General features: G+C 50.5%; 5 protein-coding genes across 5 annotated transcripts; 3 read left to right on the forward strand and 2 right to left on the reverse strand.

Moving 5' to 3' along the window:
- Nucleotides 1-1,261: 1,261 nt before the first annotated feature.
- On the forward strand, nt 1,262-3,097 carry P168DRAFT_233720 (GMC family oxidoreductase; the record flags this gene model as incomplete). Its single annotated transcript, XM_024833383.1, has 3 exons — nt 1,262-1,304; nt 1,381-2,091; nt 2,148-3,097. 3 exons carry the CDS (start codon nt 1,262-1,264, stop codon nt 3,095-3,097), a joined length of 1,704 nt encoding a protein of 567 aa, XP_024694348.1.
- Nucleotides 3,098-3,256: 159 nt separating this feature from the next.
- P168DRAFT_250621 (uncharacterized protein) lies at nt 3,257-4,366 on the reverse strand. Its single transcript, XM_024834226.1, has 2 exons — nt 4,339-4,366; nt 3,257-4,268 (listed from the first exon to the last, which is right to left on the reverse strand). Exon 2 carries the CDS (start codon nt 4,175-4,177, stop codon nt 3,266-3,268), a length of 912 nt encoding a protein of 303 aa, XP_024694349.1. The 5' UTR covers nt 4,178-4,268; nt 4,339-4,366; the 3' UTR covers nt 3,257-3,265.
- Nucleotides 4,367-4,773: 407 nt separating this feature from the next.
- P168DRAFT_280642 (uncharacterized protein) lies at nt 4,774-5,836 on the forward strand (the record flags this gene model as incomplete). Its single annotated transcript, XM_024835882.1, has 3 exons — nt 4,774-4,888; nt 5,266-5,436; nt 5,505-5,836. The coding sequence occupies 3 exons, from the start codon at nt 4,774-4,776 to the stop codon at nt 5,834-5,836; spliced, it is 618 nt and encodes a 205-aa protein (XP_024694350.1).
- A 470-nt stretch (nt 5,837-6,306) lies between these two features.
- Nucleotides 6,307-8,131, reverse strand: P168DRAFT_266469 (putative 2-ketogluconate transporter; the record flags this gene model as incomplete). The annotated part of the gene is made up of 5 exons (XM_024834974.1): nt 7,775-8,131; nt 7,438-7,715; nt 6,865-7,383; nt 6,596-6,807; nt 6,307-6,542 (listed from the first exon to the last, which is right to left on the reverse strand). Exons 1-5 carry the CDS (start codon nt 8,111-8,113, stop codon nt 6,307-6,309), a joined length of 1,584 nt encoding a protein of 527 aa, XP_024694351.1. The 5' UTR covers nt 8,114-8,131.
- Nucleotides 8,132-9,131: 1,000 nt separating this feature from the next.
- On the forward strand, nt 9,132-10,672 carry P168DRAFT_232643 (amidohydrolase; the record flags this gene model as incomplete). Its single annotated transcript, XM_024833327.1, has 3 exons — nt 9,132-9,503; nt 9,577-9,821; nt 9,901-10,672. 3 exons carry the CDS (start codon nt 9,132-9,134, stop codon nt 10,670-10,672), a joined length of 1,389 nt encoding a protein of 462 aa, XP_024694352.1.
- Between the last annotated feature and the right edge of the window lie 2,704 nt (nt 10,673-13,376).

Here is a 13,376-nt window from a genome sequence, read left to right on the forward strand (position 1 = left end):
CTGATCAATCTCATCTCCAATGACAATGGATATGACACGAATGGTGGTCGCAAAGTCTGACTTGGAGATTCATGTTGCACCAGGCTTGACACAGGACCTTTCGAAATGGAGATGTGTCGGAGAATAATAAACGCCCTCCACGCGATCCTCCATGCACCTCGGACAATCAAAGCCAGGAAGATCTTGACCCGCTAAGCTTGATTGGCACATCAGCCAGATGACAGACAGGATGTGTCGCTGCTGAGAGTATCTGACGTAATTATTGTCGGCGTTCTGCCGATGCGATGGATGTACCCACGGCTCATCCCCAGACGAGCCACAAAATATCTGCTTCTATGGTTCTGATTGGACCGTACGAGGTGCTGTTCGCAAAGGTTGCCAGGCTTATTGGGCTGCATTGACCTCCCATATAAAATCTTTCACCCGGGTGGTCCGAGATTCGACCGACGTGATACTCTGGGGTTGAGATCCCTGACTGTGGTCTGCAATGTGCCTTTATCTGTGCGTGGGTGCTCTTGAAGGTTTCTCATACCTAGTCTATTGATTCCTAGGCGTCTACTTCCCAGAGATCAACTGACAAGATGTTTTCCCACAGCACTACAATGCTAATCACCGTCCGCACTGGACCTACTAATAATGTCTACATGGAGCGCTTCCTGATCTTCCTGACAGGAAGGTTTCACCGCAATACCTTCCACCATAGCCAATCAAGCCGTGCTGTTTGAGGGAGAAGGGACAGGGCTGATCCACCAGCGGTCTGACCCACCATGTCAGAAGTGGTCTGTACCACAGGTGGACCTTGAAGCTGGTCACAGCAATGGACGTGTTGACACTACATGCAAAGGAAAGGACCGAACGAACCCGAGAAGTATAGAGTACGGTCCATGAGTATATAAATCAAGGTATCTTGAGTATACTCCCTTTAGACTAAACATCTCATGCCCTCTCAGGCTAGACCCGAAATTGCCGCCCAGGATTCACTAGTAGTATCTATCCATCGATCCACCCATTCCTCCATCAATCATCGTTGCCGTTGTACCCCCCAGTTCGATTGATATACACCGCTTATTCTCTAACCCTGCAGAAAGTTTAAATAGGACTCTTGCTAGCGGTAACCCATTACGGCAGTTTGATTGTCCGATGGGGATAAATTATTTCGAGAAATATGGCCCCTCTAGTTTCTTCCGCTTCATGATCCTTTCGTCTTCTCAGATATACCGACTGTAAAGGATCACCACTCAAAGTTACAGCAAGCGATAGAATGGGATCCACAGGGACCGTATATGAATTTGTCGTCGTGGGGGGTGAGTTCAAAGCCCCACTTATTCCTGAACAACAACCCCTCATTCAAAAACTCGTCTCTAACCACACGATATATAGGAGGCCCGGCAGGATGTGCTTTGGCCTCACGCCTGGCTCGTTCGGAGAAACGCCCTAGTGTTCTCTTGCTAGAGGCAGGCTGTCGGAACGATGATCGGTCTCTCCGAGTGGAAGGCCAGCGATGGACGACCTTCACGACCCCCGGCATGAATTGGGGCTACCAAACTACCCCGCAGGAGCATTGCAACGGTCGCCAGATTGACTACGCCCGAGGAAAGGCCCTTGGGGGAAGTAGTACTATCAATTTTGGTGTCTATACGTATGGCGCCCGGGATGATTACGACGAGTGGGCGGCTGCGGTCGGGGATGATACGTTCCGGTGGGATCGCATACAGTCTCGACTGAAGAGTCTGGAAACGTTCGATGGAGCCATCGCTGGGAAACATAACAAGTACGCTGCTCCCAAAGAGGCTGACCACGGATTGGACGGTGCGCTTCGCGTTGGCTATAGCGCCGAGTGGGAGCAGGATCTACCCCTCATGATGGATATCTTCGAGCAAGCAGGCTTCGGGCGCAACCCCGACCATAACTCGGGTGATCCAATTGGAATGTCTCTGGTGATCAACTCGTCTTCCAAGGGAGAGCGGACGACTGCCGCCGACCTGCTGAAGGGCGCTCCTGACAATTTGACCGTGATCACCGAGGCGCCCGTACAGCGGCTGGTCCTCAACGGAAAGAAGGTCATTGGAGTTGAATCCAGAGGAAACCAATGTAAGTCTAAATTATGGCGAATACACCAGAATCACAAGCTGATTGTCCAACTTTAGACCTCGCATCTCAAGAGGTCATTTTGACGGCGGGATCCCTCGACACCCCGAAAATCCTCATGCACTCGGGCATCGGGCCCGCAGATCAGTTGCAGCAGTTTAACATCCCCGTCACGCACGAGATGTCTGCAGTGGGCCAAGGTCTGAGGGACCACTATTTCGCCCCGATGTGCTTCCGCCGTGACCCCGACACGAACGACCGCAACGCCTTCTTCGGGGACGAAGCAGCCAAGGAGGCAGCCATGGAACAGTGGAAGAAGGATGGGAGCGGGCCCTGGGCGCGATATGCCTGCCAGCTTGGCATCGGGTGGTTCAAGTCAGATAACCTCACGGCATCGCCTGAATTCCAGGATCTTGACCCGTCCGTCCAAGAGTACCTCCAGAAGCCGACCGTCCCCCATTACGAGTTTCTGACACACTTTCCTATCCATCTTTTCTCTCCAGAGCTCATCCAAGGCAACTACAGCTACATGTGCATGCTCGTGTTTTTGATGAACCAGCAATCCAGAGGCGAGGTCCGGCTGCAGTCCTCGGACCCTGACGTTCCCCTGCTCTTCGACCCCAAGTTCTTGGCCCATCCATTTGACCGCCGCGCATGCATCGAAACCTACCGGGACGCGTTCCAAGTAACCAAGCACGAGGCGTTCAAGAAACATACTGTGTCCACCCTGATAGCGCCTGCTTCCGAGTCCGACGAAGATATCTTGGACCTGTGGAAGAACACGACTTCCTCCAGCTGGCACATGACCGGGACGTGCAAGATGGGACCTACGGGTAGTACCGACGCGGTGGTGAACAACAAATTCCAGGTCATTGGTCTTGAGAACCTGCGGATCGCGGATATGAGTGTTGTGCCTGTATTGGTCAACGGCCACGTCCAGGCTACTGCCTATGTGACTGGCGCGACATGCGCTGAGACTCTGATCGAGGAGTACGGACTCAACGCATGATGCCTCTAACAAGCAGGCCTTGGCTTGGTAGTCGTGTACCGGTCGAAAATCTCGGAACGTTGATCACCGTGGGACATATCATGGATTGATGGTGCTGACTAGCGATTGAATACCGATCTGACTATCGAAGTAAAGGGCGGCATTAAATCAATTATCTATTTGGGTATTCTACTTGTCAACCAGTTTATACATCACATCCGACCGCAACGTATACTTCACCCCCCGAAACACATCATCCCCCCCATGAAACAAACTCCTCTGCTGAAAGACCAGAACCGATCCAGCTTTGGGAAAAACCCTCACAGCATCCTTCGCACCAAACCCATCCGTGAAAGACGTCGCCCCCCCAAGCAGTCTCCCATCACCCTCACCGTCATCCCCATCCTCATCCCCACTCACTTCCTCACCAACAGTAGAAAGATCAATCATCCCATCCTCCCCCCGAAACAGCCCATCCGCCTTCTCAGCCTTCTCAATCCTCCTCCCCAGCTCCTCCAAATCCTGCACCCCATCCCCACTCAAATAGATCTGAATAGTAAAAAACGACTGCTCGCTCTTATCCTCCCTCACGAACTTCCCATCGCAATGCGGTCGGAAATAATCTCCCCCTTCATACCTCAACACCCTAAGCCGCTCATTGAGCCCACTCAACCGAAAAACCTCCCCGCGGCGCGCAGGCCCCAACATCGTCACCACCGGCCGGTTCGCAACCTCCGTAATGCCTCCCTCCTCGAGGAACGGCCACATCCGAGCCAACAGCTTCTCCGCGATAGCGGGGGTGTCCCACAGGATGCGCCCGCAGTTGCGGGTGTCGATCGCCATCGTCTCCTTGCCGCGTCCGGCGTTGACCATCGCGCGGGCCCATTTGCCTTCCGGGCATGAGGCGGACTTGGTGGATTCTGATGCGAGGCGGATGATCTCGCTGCATTCGGACTCTGTGAAGAGGTTGTCGATGACGGCTGCGAAGTGGCCCTTGTAGGCGGGGATCGGGGGCGTGGTCTTTTCGAAGTCGAGGATGCGGAGTGTGGCGTTGGGGGGTGCCTCTGGGGCGAGGAAGTCGGGGGGGAGCTCAGATGACATTGTGTGTTTGTAGTTTGTGAGGTTTCTCCTTGGGGTCTTGATACGTTGACGAATAGTGATGTGGCGAGGTCTTGTGAGGGGCGTCCACCATCTGATTCCCATTGTAAGCCATATGCGAGTCAACTAACTGACCCAACTCATAAGAATAGACAAAAGTTTACCAATGTTACACTTGACTGAGCAAAGCTGTAGTGTGAGTTATTAGTTGTTTGGATTTACGTTCAATGTAGGAGGGATTGTTTATATATACGATGTATTTCATGAGTCACGGGCGGGGCTGTGCCCACTGTTGCCTAGGAGGCTCTTTGCTAGTTGTATTCTTGGACTTTTGTAGATCTTGCCCTCAATTTTCGACGAGGCTGTATTAGGAACATGCTAGTTGGTAGTTGGCAACACTAGAAGAATGGAGGTCTAGAAAACATCAAGATGGAGTGGTGGCAATACTAGTGCCTGATAAACAAGGCATTAACTCGATACATGACCTGACTGAACCACAAACTTCCTCCTTGTTTCCTGCATCCATCATCAAGAGTGATATGGCTACACTTATGTACGTGGCACATCGCTAGCTTCGATTCCTGTTCAAATGGGCCCAAATGGCGGAGACCTTTGTCTTGATAAACCAAGAATGGCAATCAAGGCCAAGTCAAGTCGTCAACAACGAAACGAACGCCAAGTGGAACGGCGTCGCGATCTACATACCAGTCCATGGTCTGTAGCCAATTAAGAACTGTGATATATCCACCAGCATGGGGGACGGCTTGATCTCCGAGATTCGTGCCCCAGCCACTGATCTCTGGCCGACCCTGAAGTTCTTATAGGACCATAGCTAGCATTCATCCAACCTTTCTCCATACTTATCTTCCCCCCTTTATTACCACCGGAGTCAGCAGAAAGGATGTCCAAATAACCCCCACCATACGGAGTTTCTCTTCGTCGAGACGGCGAGTGCACGGATAACGAAGTGGCATGCGGTCATTATTGGGACGACTTCTACAGCTGCTGTCGTCAAAACACCTACTGCAGGAGTTCCGGAGGACAGACAATCTGCTGTCCGATAGGCACAGACTGTTCTGCAGACGTAACAGAGCACCCTCACTGTGCAAATGATGTGTGGGATCTCTACCAGAATAAAGATCAGTACTGGTGCTGTGAGCAAGGCTTAATCGGGTATTTCGACAACAAGGCGAATGGCTTTGGCTGCGTGGATGGAAACCCAAACGGAACGGATGTAACTCTCGCTACGCCAATCAGTAATGGTACGTTCATCTCTGCGTCGTTGAGTACAAATATGTGTGGGCTTTCATATATATCTTATGTGTCCCAGTAGACCAGAGCCCATCTTCGACGACGATAGTCACAGCAACCGTGACCCCTAAGTCAGATCCCGAAGGCGACTCGCCCTTGCCGTCTTCGTCGACTAAGTCGACTGACACAGGGGTCATTGCTGGCAGTACTGTGGGCAGCGTTGCAGGTTTCACTCTTATACTCACATGTATTTGGTTTTTGGTACGCCGACGAAAACAACAAGCGTCTTCCGCTGAGCTGGAAGCGAAAACAATGAAGCAATCTGTGCCAATTGCAGAGCTTCATAGTGACGTTGCTCGAGCAGAGTTGGATTCTGGAGCTGCGGCCGCACATGAGCTGCCAGCTCGGTGAAGGCACGCCTGTCCTCCTGCGTGCTTCCTGGGTCAACCTTTTTCATTCTCCCCCTCTGTATACACTCTTTCAGATAACTTTTCAGCTCTTTAGTTAATAGGAACCAGTCATTTGAATATTCAAATTATCATGTCTGGTTTTTGATATGAACTTGTGACGTTTTAATGTACTAATTAGGATAGATATAGATAATAGTATCTGATTTAGAAAAATTATTAATTTATCATTTTATGCAATGAAAAAAAAAAAAAAAAAACAAAAAAAAAGGCTTGGTAATTGTATATAAATCAAGAACAAAGTAAACCATCCTTGATTTACCCTATAATGTATTATGGTATGTATCTGAATTGAATTATTCAATCCTGAAATTTGGTAGATCAGGATCAGGATCAAAAATAAGGCCTAGTTACACCTCATAGTGTCACATATCATGTGATGTGAACTACTAGGGCTGTGCACCCGAGATAAACTCAGTAGATATAACGGAAGTGGATGTTTTCCTGGTCCGTCCGGTCCTCAAAGGCGTGACTGAGGCTACTATCCTGCAGACCAGCCTCGCGAGCCAATTGGTCCTTCTTCTTGTTCTGCGTCTTGAGGTAGAAGCGCAGGAAGATCACCGCAATGGTCATAGCGGTATAGCACCCGAGGTGGACGCCAAACGCTATGAAATACCGCGGGGCGTCATGCGTCAAGAACACTTGCGGACCTGTGCTGGATTAGTATATGTGATAGCGTTGGGTGTGATTTATATGGTCTTACCAATTGCGTTGCCGACTGCCCACGACACGAACGTGGCTGCCACGACGACGGATTTCTTGGTGGCACCGCCGATGTTTCGAGATACCATGGACAGACACAAGTTCTGGGCGGACCAGAATGAGAGGGTGATGTAGTAGCTGATCAGGAGGCCGACCTTGGTGTCGAGACCATTTTTCTTCACAGTCATCAACACGATCGTCCCGACATAGGACCTGCAGAAATGTCTCTCAGCAACCTTATGGAAACGATATCGCTATGGAGAAACTCACGGAATGATGAAGCCAAGCATGACTAGCAAGTTCTGATTGTATCTCTTGACCAGCCACGCAGAGGTGAGCAACACAATAATGATGTAGAAACCGAGCACCATGGCTAACAGCTGCGTCTGCAGCTCGGTAAAATCAAAACCCTTGATGATTATATTGGCAAAGGCACCCAGTCCACTCGTCGGAAGAGTTGTGAAGACCTGGATGGCGCAGTAACAGTACATCTGCGGGTCACGGACGGCCTCCCAGAACTGGTAGGCACGGAATTTTCGGTTCTGTAGGCCCGTCTGGTTGGCGCGCACGCGCTCAACCATCAGGTGCTTGTCCTCCTCGCTGAAGCACTTGGCACGCATTGGCGAGTCGGGCATCCACCAAATTACGAACAGGCCCCAGAGCACCGAGGCACATCCGTACGTGAGGAACAACGCCTGCCACGACTTGAGCACGCGGTGGTGCCCGATCAGACTGAAGCAGTAGGCCAGCAGACCACCCACGATTTGTTGCGCGCCGTTCATCATGTACCTGCAGAAGGCTCAGTTAATTGGAAAAAAATGGGACAGCGCTTAGGCATCATACCAGTATGTAACGGTGGATGCCTGTTCTCCTCTAGTATACCACATACTACTCAACACGATGAACGTCGGCTGGCAGACAGCCTCGAATATGCCGAGAAAAGTGCGCACGACGACCAGACCGGTAAAATTTTTGCACACTGAGTGTAGAGCCAAAACCGCACCCCAGAGCATAATATTAATACCGAGATACTTGGCGATGGGCACGCGCTGGATGATCCAGTTGGTCGGATATTCGACGATCAGGACGGCGATGTAAATACACGTCGTCAGCCAGGAGTACTGACCGGTAATCTAGTCAGCGTTGCCAAAAAAGGGCATCGTTAGTATGCTCAACACACCTGCTGGCCAACCAGTTTGGTATCGTCAACAATTCCCATAATCGACGCAAACGACATGGTGCCCTTATCCAGGGCCTGGAGAAAGTATGTGCAGATCATAATCACCAAGACCCGGCCATCGATCAGACGACGGAGTCGTCGACTGGTGGCATCGTCTATCTCGACCTGGCCGCGGGCGGTGTACTCGGCAATCTCCCTGTCGACACGGGAATAGTCCGTTTGATCCTTCTTCAAGTCTTCGGTCGGTGGTAGCGACTGCTCGACGTGGGAGATATCGGTTTCCTTGGGTGAGGCTCTCTCCACAGAGCCTCTGAGGCTACCTTTGGTCTCGTCCGGCATAGCGGTGGTGCCGGATACGGTGTGCGAGTGTATGGCCTGACGTGGAACGATATCAAAACTTCCTGGTAAACTCCCAATAGATGAAATATGCTACCGAGAATAAGACACCGAGAGTACCATGACCAACTGGAATCCACAGACACACCAGCCTTCAACGGCTGGATCCCCAGACGGGGCCCGGCCGTCTTTAAAGGGCCGAGCATTGCAGGACATAGCATTCCCCAACCCCAGATTTTAACTCAACTGACATGGGGCATGGACCACGCGGGGAAGCTTCCCCCGAGATGATCGGGGTAGCCCGTTCCCCCCCAGCTCTGTCGCGCCAATCATGTTCTGGTCTTGGTTCTGATGCTTCCTTGGCGCATCAGCTCGGGGTGCGATGACCCGGATGGCTTGTGTCTTTCGCGGAGAAACTGTTGATATTGGTCCGCCTATCAGAGCTTCTTGGTGGCTTGTCTTTTGTTGGCGCGGCTGGTTCTTGATCTTTTACAGAATTGGATGTCAATTTGGCATGGCAACTTTATCAACCATTGTAACAGAGATCTTCGAGTCCCAGATAGGATCTGATAGTTTGATGGGATACTGGAAGGCAAGTGAATACGTCTCACCGTTTGCCCCGATTTATTCAATCATCCCATCAACAAGGTTTAGTGTCAGCCCGCACGTCAGCAATTGCACTTGATCATCAAAGTTGATCAAGCATAACAATGATAAGCTCGATCAAAAATTGCTGTTCTAGAAACCGTTTCGTTTATATGTTTTGGAAAAAAGAACCATATCACACTAGGAGGAAACCAACACCCCTCCATAGCACAGCATCAACAAGCCAGCCTCAACAAAACTGCCCAGAAAATGATCGACACGCACCCCGATGAGAGTCTCCACCAACTAGCCTTATCGCCAAACCCATTCCCTCCCCACTTACACCCATCGGAGTTCGCCGTCCACCACGACTTCATCCTCATATGGAGAGCACATTACATGACATACCTACCTCAAACAACCAAAAGCCGTCACAATGCTATATACAAATGCAACAATCATCACAGTCGACCCTACCCGCCGCATAATAGCCGACGGAGCCATCCGCGTGCAAGATGACCGCATCGCGGACCTCGGCAAGACCCACGACCTGCAATCCAAATACCCTGATGACGAAACACTCGACCTTTCAGGACACATTGTGATTCCAGGCCTTATCTCAACGCACGTGCACACGGCGCAGACCCTGCTGCGGGGTACAGCCGACGACCTCGAGCTGGTCTCCTGGCTATGCCAGCGAATTTGGGTGCTGCAGGGGAATTTCACAGCGGAGGATGGCTACGCCGCGGCGAGGCTGAGTATCGCGGAGATGCTCAGGTCGGGGACGACGTGTTTTTTGGAAGCGATGGTAGGGATAACCCTTTGCTTTTCAGTAGGCTATACAATCAGCGTGATCAGCTAACGCAAAGTCTTTGACGTAGTTTGCCGATCGGTACGGCTTCGACGGCCTCGCCCGCGCGGTCGAGGAAAGTGGCATTCGTGGCTGTCTTGGGAAGATTGTCATGGACATCGGCCAGTACGCTGAAGACAACGCTTGGGCCATGCATCCTGGACTTATCGAGGACCGCGAGATGTCACTTGTGGGCACGCTGAACGCATGGGAAAGGTGGAACGGAAAGGCCAATGATCGGATTCGGGTGTGGTTTGGAGCGCGCACGCCGGGAGGGTTAGTCTCCTCCTTTCTATTTTCCCTCGCCATGTTTTGATCCTAAACCGCACCAGAAAAGGCTAAGAGATGATTACAGTGTATCGGAATCCCTTTACAAAGAGATGACCACACTGTCCCGCGAAAAGGGCATCCCCATCACAATGCACTGCTGCGAAGTCAAAGCCGATAGGGCGTATTGTGCCTCCGTGGGGCACAGCCCCATGTCATTCTGCGAGTCCGTGGGGCTTCTGTCTCCGACGACCGTCCTGGTGCACGTGGTGCATCTAGATGACGACGACATACGCCGACTCGCAGCGTCAGGAACGCACGTCGCGCACTGTCCCACCTCCAATGCCAAACTCGCGTCAGGGACCTGCCGCGTGCCAGACCTGCAAATGGCAGGGGTGAATATAGGGCTGGGCACCGACGGCGCTCCCTGCAACAACACTTGCGACTTACTCCAGGAGATGAAGCTCGCTGGGATCATCCACAAGGGCGTCTCGGGCAATCCGACGGTTGTGCCGGCCGAGGCGGTCATGGAGATGGCGACGATCAACGGCGCGAAGGCGCTGGGGCTGGATGATAGTATTGGGAGTATTGAGGTGGGAAAGAAGGCGGATTTTGTAGCGCTGGATATGCGACGCGCGCATTCGCAGCCTTGGTTTAATCCTGTTTCGGCGGTTGTTTATACCGCGACGGGCCGGGATGTGAGCTATGTTGTTGTTGATGGGAGGGTTCTGGTTAGAGAGGGGGAGCTGACGACGATGGATGAGGGCGAGATTGTGAAGGAGGCGCAGAGGAGGAGTAGGGAGGTTGTTCAGAGGGCTGGGCTAGAAAAGGAGGTGAGCGCCAGATGGAGGGTGGAATAGACCTGATTGATTTTGCCATGACTTGGGGCTGGATGGTGCTTGCAGGGTGGTTTACGTCCCGATTATCTTTGGTATGCGTTACAGATTTAGGTTCTGGACGAGGAGTATGTTATTCATACAAACCTCATATCTCAAACTGGCACTGATACTTTCTTTTGAGATCCTTCCTGTAGCCGAAGCGTATAGTTTGTCTTGCAATAGTAATAGCCTATTTGCACAGCCCCATTGATCTACTAGTTAGTCACTAACAACACTTTTATCAAAATAGTAGACTCTAAATACTCTAGTCTTTATCATCCATCTCCACCTCAAGACCAATGGATTGAAAAGAGGACACAGAAAGGTAATCAGACATCAGAAGTGAAGCGCGATGGCCCCAACACACAGAGTTGCCCTACTCGGGGACGCAAAGGTTGGAAAGGTATTACCCAACTCGATTCTTAATATAATATATAGATATTCCTGGTCTCTCATACTAAGCAGACAGCACTGTGCAGACTAGCTTCATACACAAACACCTCACTGGCGAGTTCATAAGCGAGTATACTCCGACGAGTGTTTGCCACATAACAACCCTACCATTTACTACGGTATAATGTCCTGTTTACCAGCGTGGAGTGACTAAATAACAATTATTCTTGATGGATAGAATCATGGGCCCATTAATCTCGAGATATTGGACATTCCCGGCCCCGAGTTGACCACATCCAGCACAGTGGAATACCTGAAGGATATCGACGCAGCGATCATACTATTTGACCTGTCCCGGCGAGAGACATTTGACAATGTCACCCATTGGCATAGTATGTAATCCCTTTCCAGCCGCTAGCTCCATGTCAAATACTGATAATCCACCAGATGAGATCCTCTCCATAAATCCAAACCCAATTTCCATCATCATCTGTGGCATGAAGGCAGATATCGCCGAGGAAGAGCGCGACTTGACCCCTAATGAAATCAAATGGTCTACTGCCCCCAAGAACCTCGAGTGCTTCGAGCTTTCTATAAGAGAAGTAAACGCAGATTATGAGCTACCCTTCCTGTCGATCTTGCGACAGATCTATCATGAGCCAGAGCTGGTAAAGAATGTCCAGTCCAGATTCTGGCAATTTTCATGATTTTATGGTTGAACTTCCTAATGATTTGCTGAATAGCACTTTGCCCTAGCTCGCGTTTGTTTTCCGCAACCCGGACAGACGATTATGCACCCCGAGGAATTGGCGCGGTGGACTCAAGAAATGAAAGACGCTGAAGCGATGTCTTTGCCTTCGGGGGATGAGTCGGATCTGTGATTTGATACTGGATATCACTAGAACTGAGAACCCGTGTATAGCCCTTTATGGATTTCAGTTTCAGGTTTCTCCCCGGTTCTTTTCTAGGTCGTCAATTCTTTGTTGTATCTTCTTACATGCGCACAGTGAGATAAGTGCATGATTTATAATCGCCTATATCAAATCGAAGCATGTAACGACCACAAGGAAGACCTTTGAAACAGATAAATGTCAACGGCAATATAATCCTAGTCCACCTACTCGATGTAGGCTGAAGAAATATTAACATAAGGATAAACAAATGGTTATTTCAGAAAATGAATTTCAGGTAGTATCAGTAACATTAGCTGAGAACGCTGCGAAACTCGCTCTAATCCAGAGGATTGTATCGCAGGCCGTCGGCCTGAGCGACAGCGGAAGACCATGGCTTGGAGATCCGTGTCCACGCATCCCGAGCAGGCCGAAGAAAATTACACATCTGAGTAAACACACGGTTTGACTCTGGAAGTATGGTTCCAAGTTGTGTCGGTACGAGTAGGCGAGAACACTGAAAAAGCTTTTCTAATCCAGAGGATTGTATCTCAGGCCGTTGGTCCTAAGCCAGCTTGGATAAGCCTTGAAACGAGCATGCAGATGCAACATTGATCGTGCACATTCTGTAAATGCCAGTTCTGAGAGCCATGATCCTTGCCTGATTCATCTAGGAAATCACTGTCACTCGATGAGACACCAAAATGGCACGATAGCGTATACCGTCAGGGGTAGACTGAGCCCAGTCATACCGACCGAATGCCGTCAGATAAGTCAACAGCTGGATTGGTCGCTATGCAACGTTGACCGGATGAACATCCGTTTAATCCATTTGATGCCGAAGTAAGCATGCTTTGACTGACAACTAGGACCAGACAGTGTAACCTGACAGCTACTGCACCATAATACCAAATCGGTAATTGGTCGAGCTTGATATGACTGATATCCCAACATGTATGTAGACGTTGATGTGGAGGTCTTAGACACCGTTGTATAAACAGACGAATACTTCGAGCTTAGACCGGCACGGGATGCCACTCGGGATCCTCGAGGATGCGCGATGGGCGTGGGCGATATTTCCCATCTTTGTATAGGGAGTTGACAATCAAACTGACCCAGGATTCTTATCCTTTGGAGGCCTGAATTGTGTTCATGGCATGTTGTATAGGACTCGAAGGCTTCAGACCAGATAGATAATTCTAGGGTCTATCTTCTCATTGAAGTGTATTCTGGAAGAACCACTTTCATGTTCGTGAGACAGACATGCGCTGACATGAAGTCCAGAAGTATGTCGCCCACAATAAGTGCTCAGCCGCATGACGAGCGGAATAAGCCAAGGCTCCTCGAGTGACGGATATCCACAGCTACCTGCAGCTTGGAATAGCAAACAAAGTGAGACAAAG

This window comes from Aspergillus campestris (genome assembly GCF_002847485.1).
Source record: "Aspergillus campestris IBT 28561 chromosome Unknown P168scaffold_4, whole genome shotgun sequence".
Taxonomy (NCBI): domain Eukaryota; kingdom Fungi; phylum Ascomycota; class Eurotiomycetes; order Eurotiales; family Aspergillaceae; genus Aspergillus; species Aspergillus campestris.

Coding starts and splice junctions, on each gene's coding strand:
- P168DRAFT_250621 (XM_024834226.1), bottom strand. CDS start 4,177: ATGTCATCTGAGCTCCCCCCCGACTTCCTCGCCCCAGAGGCACCCCCC.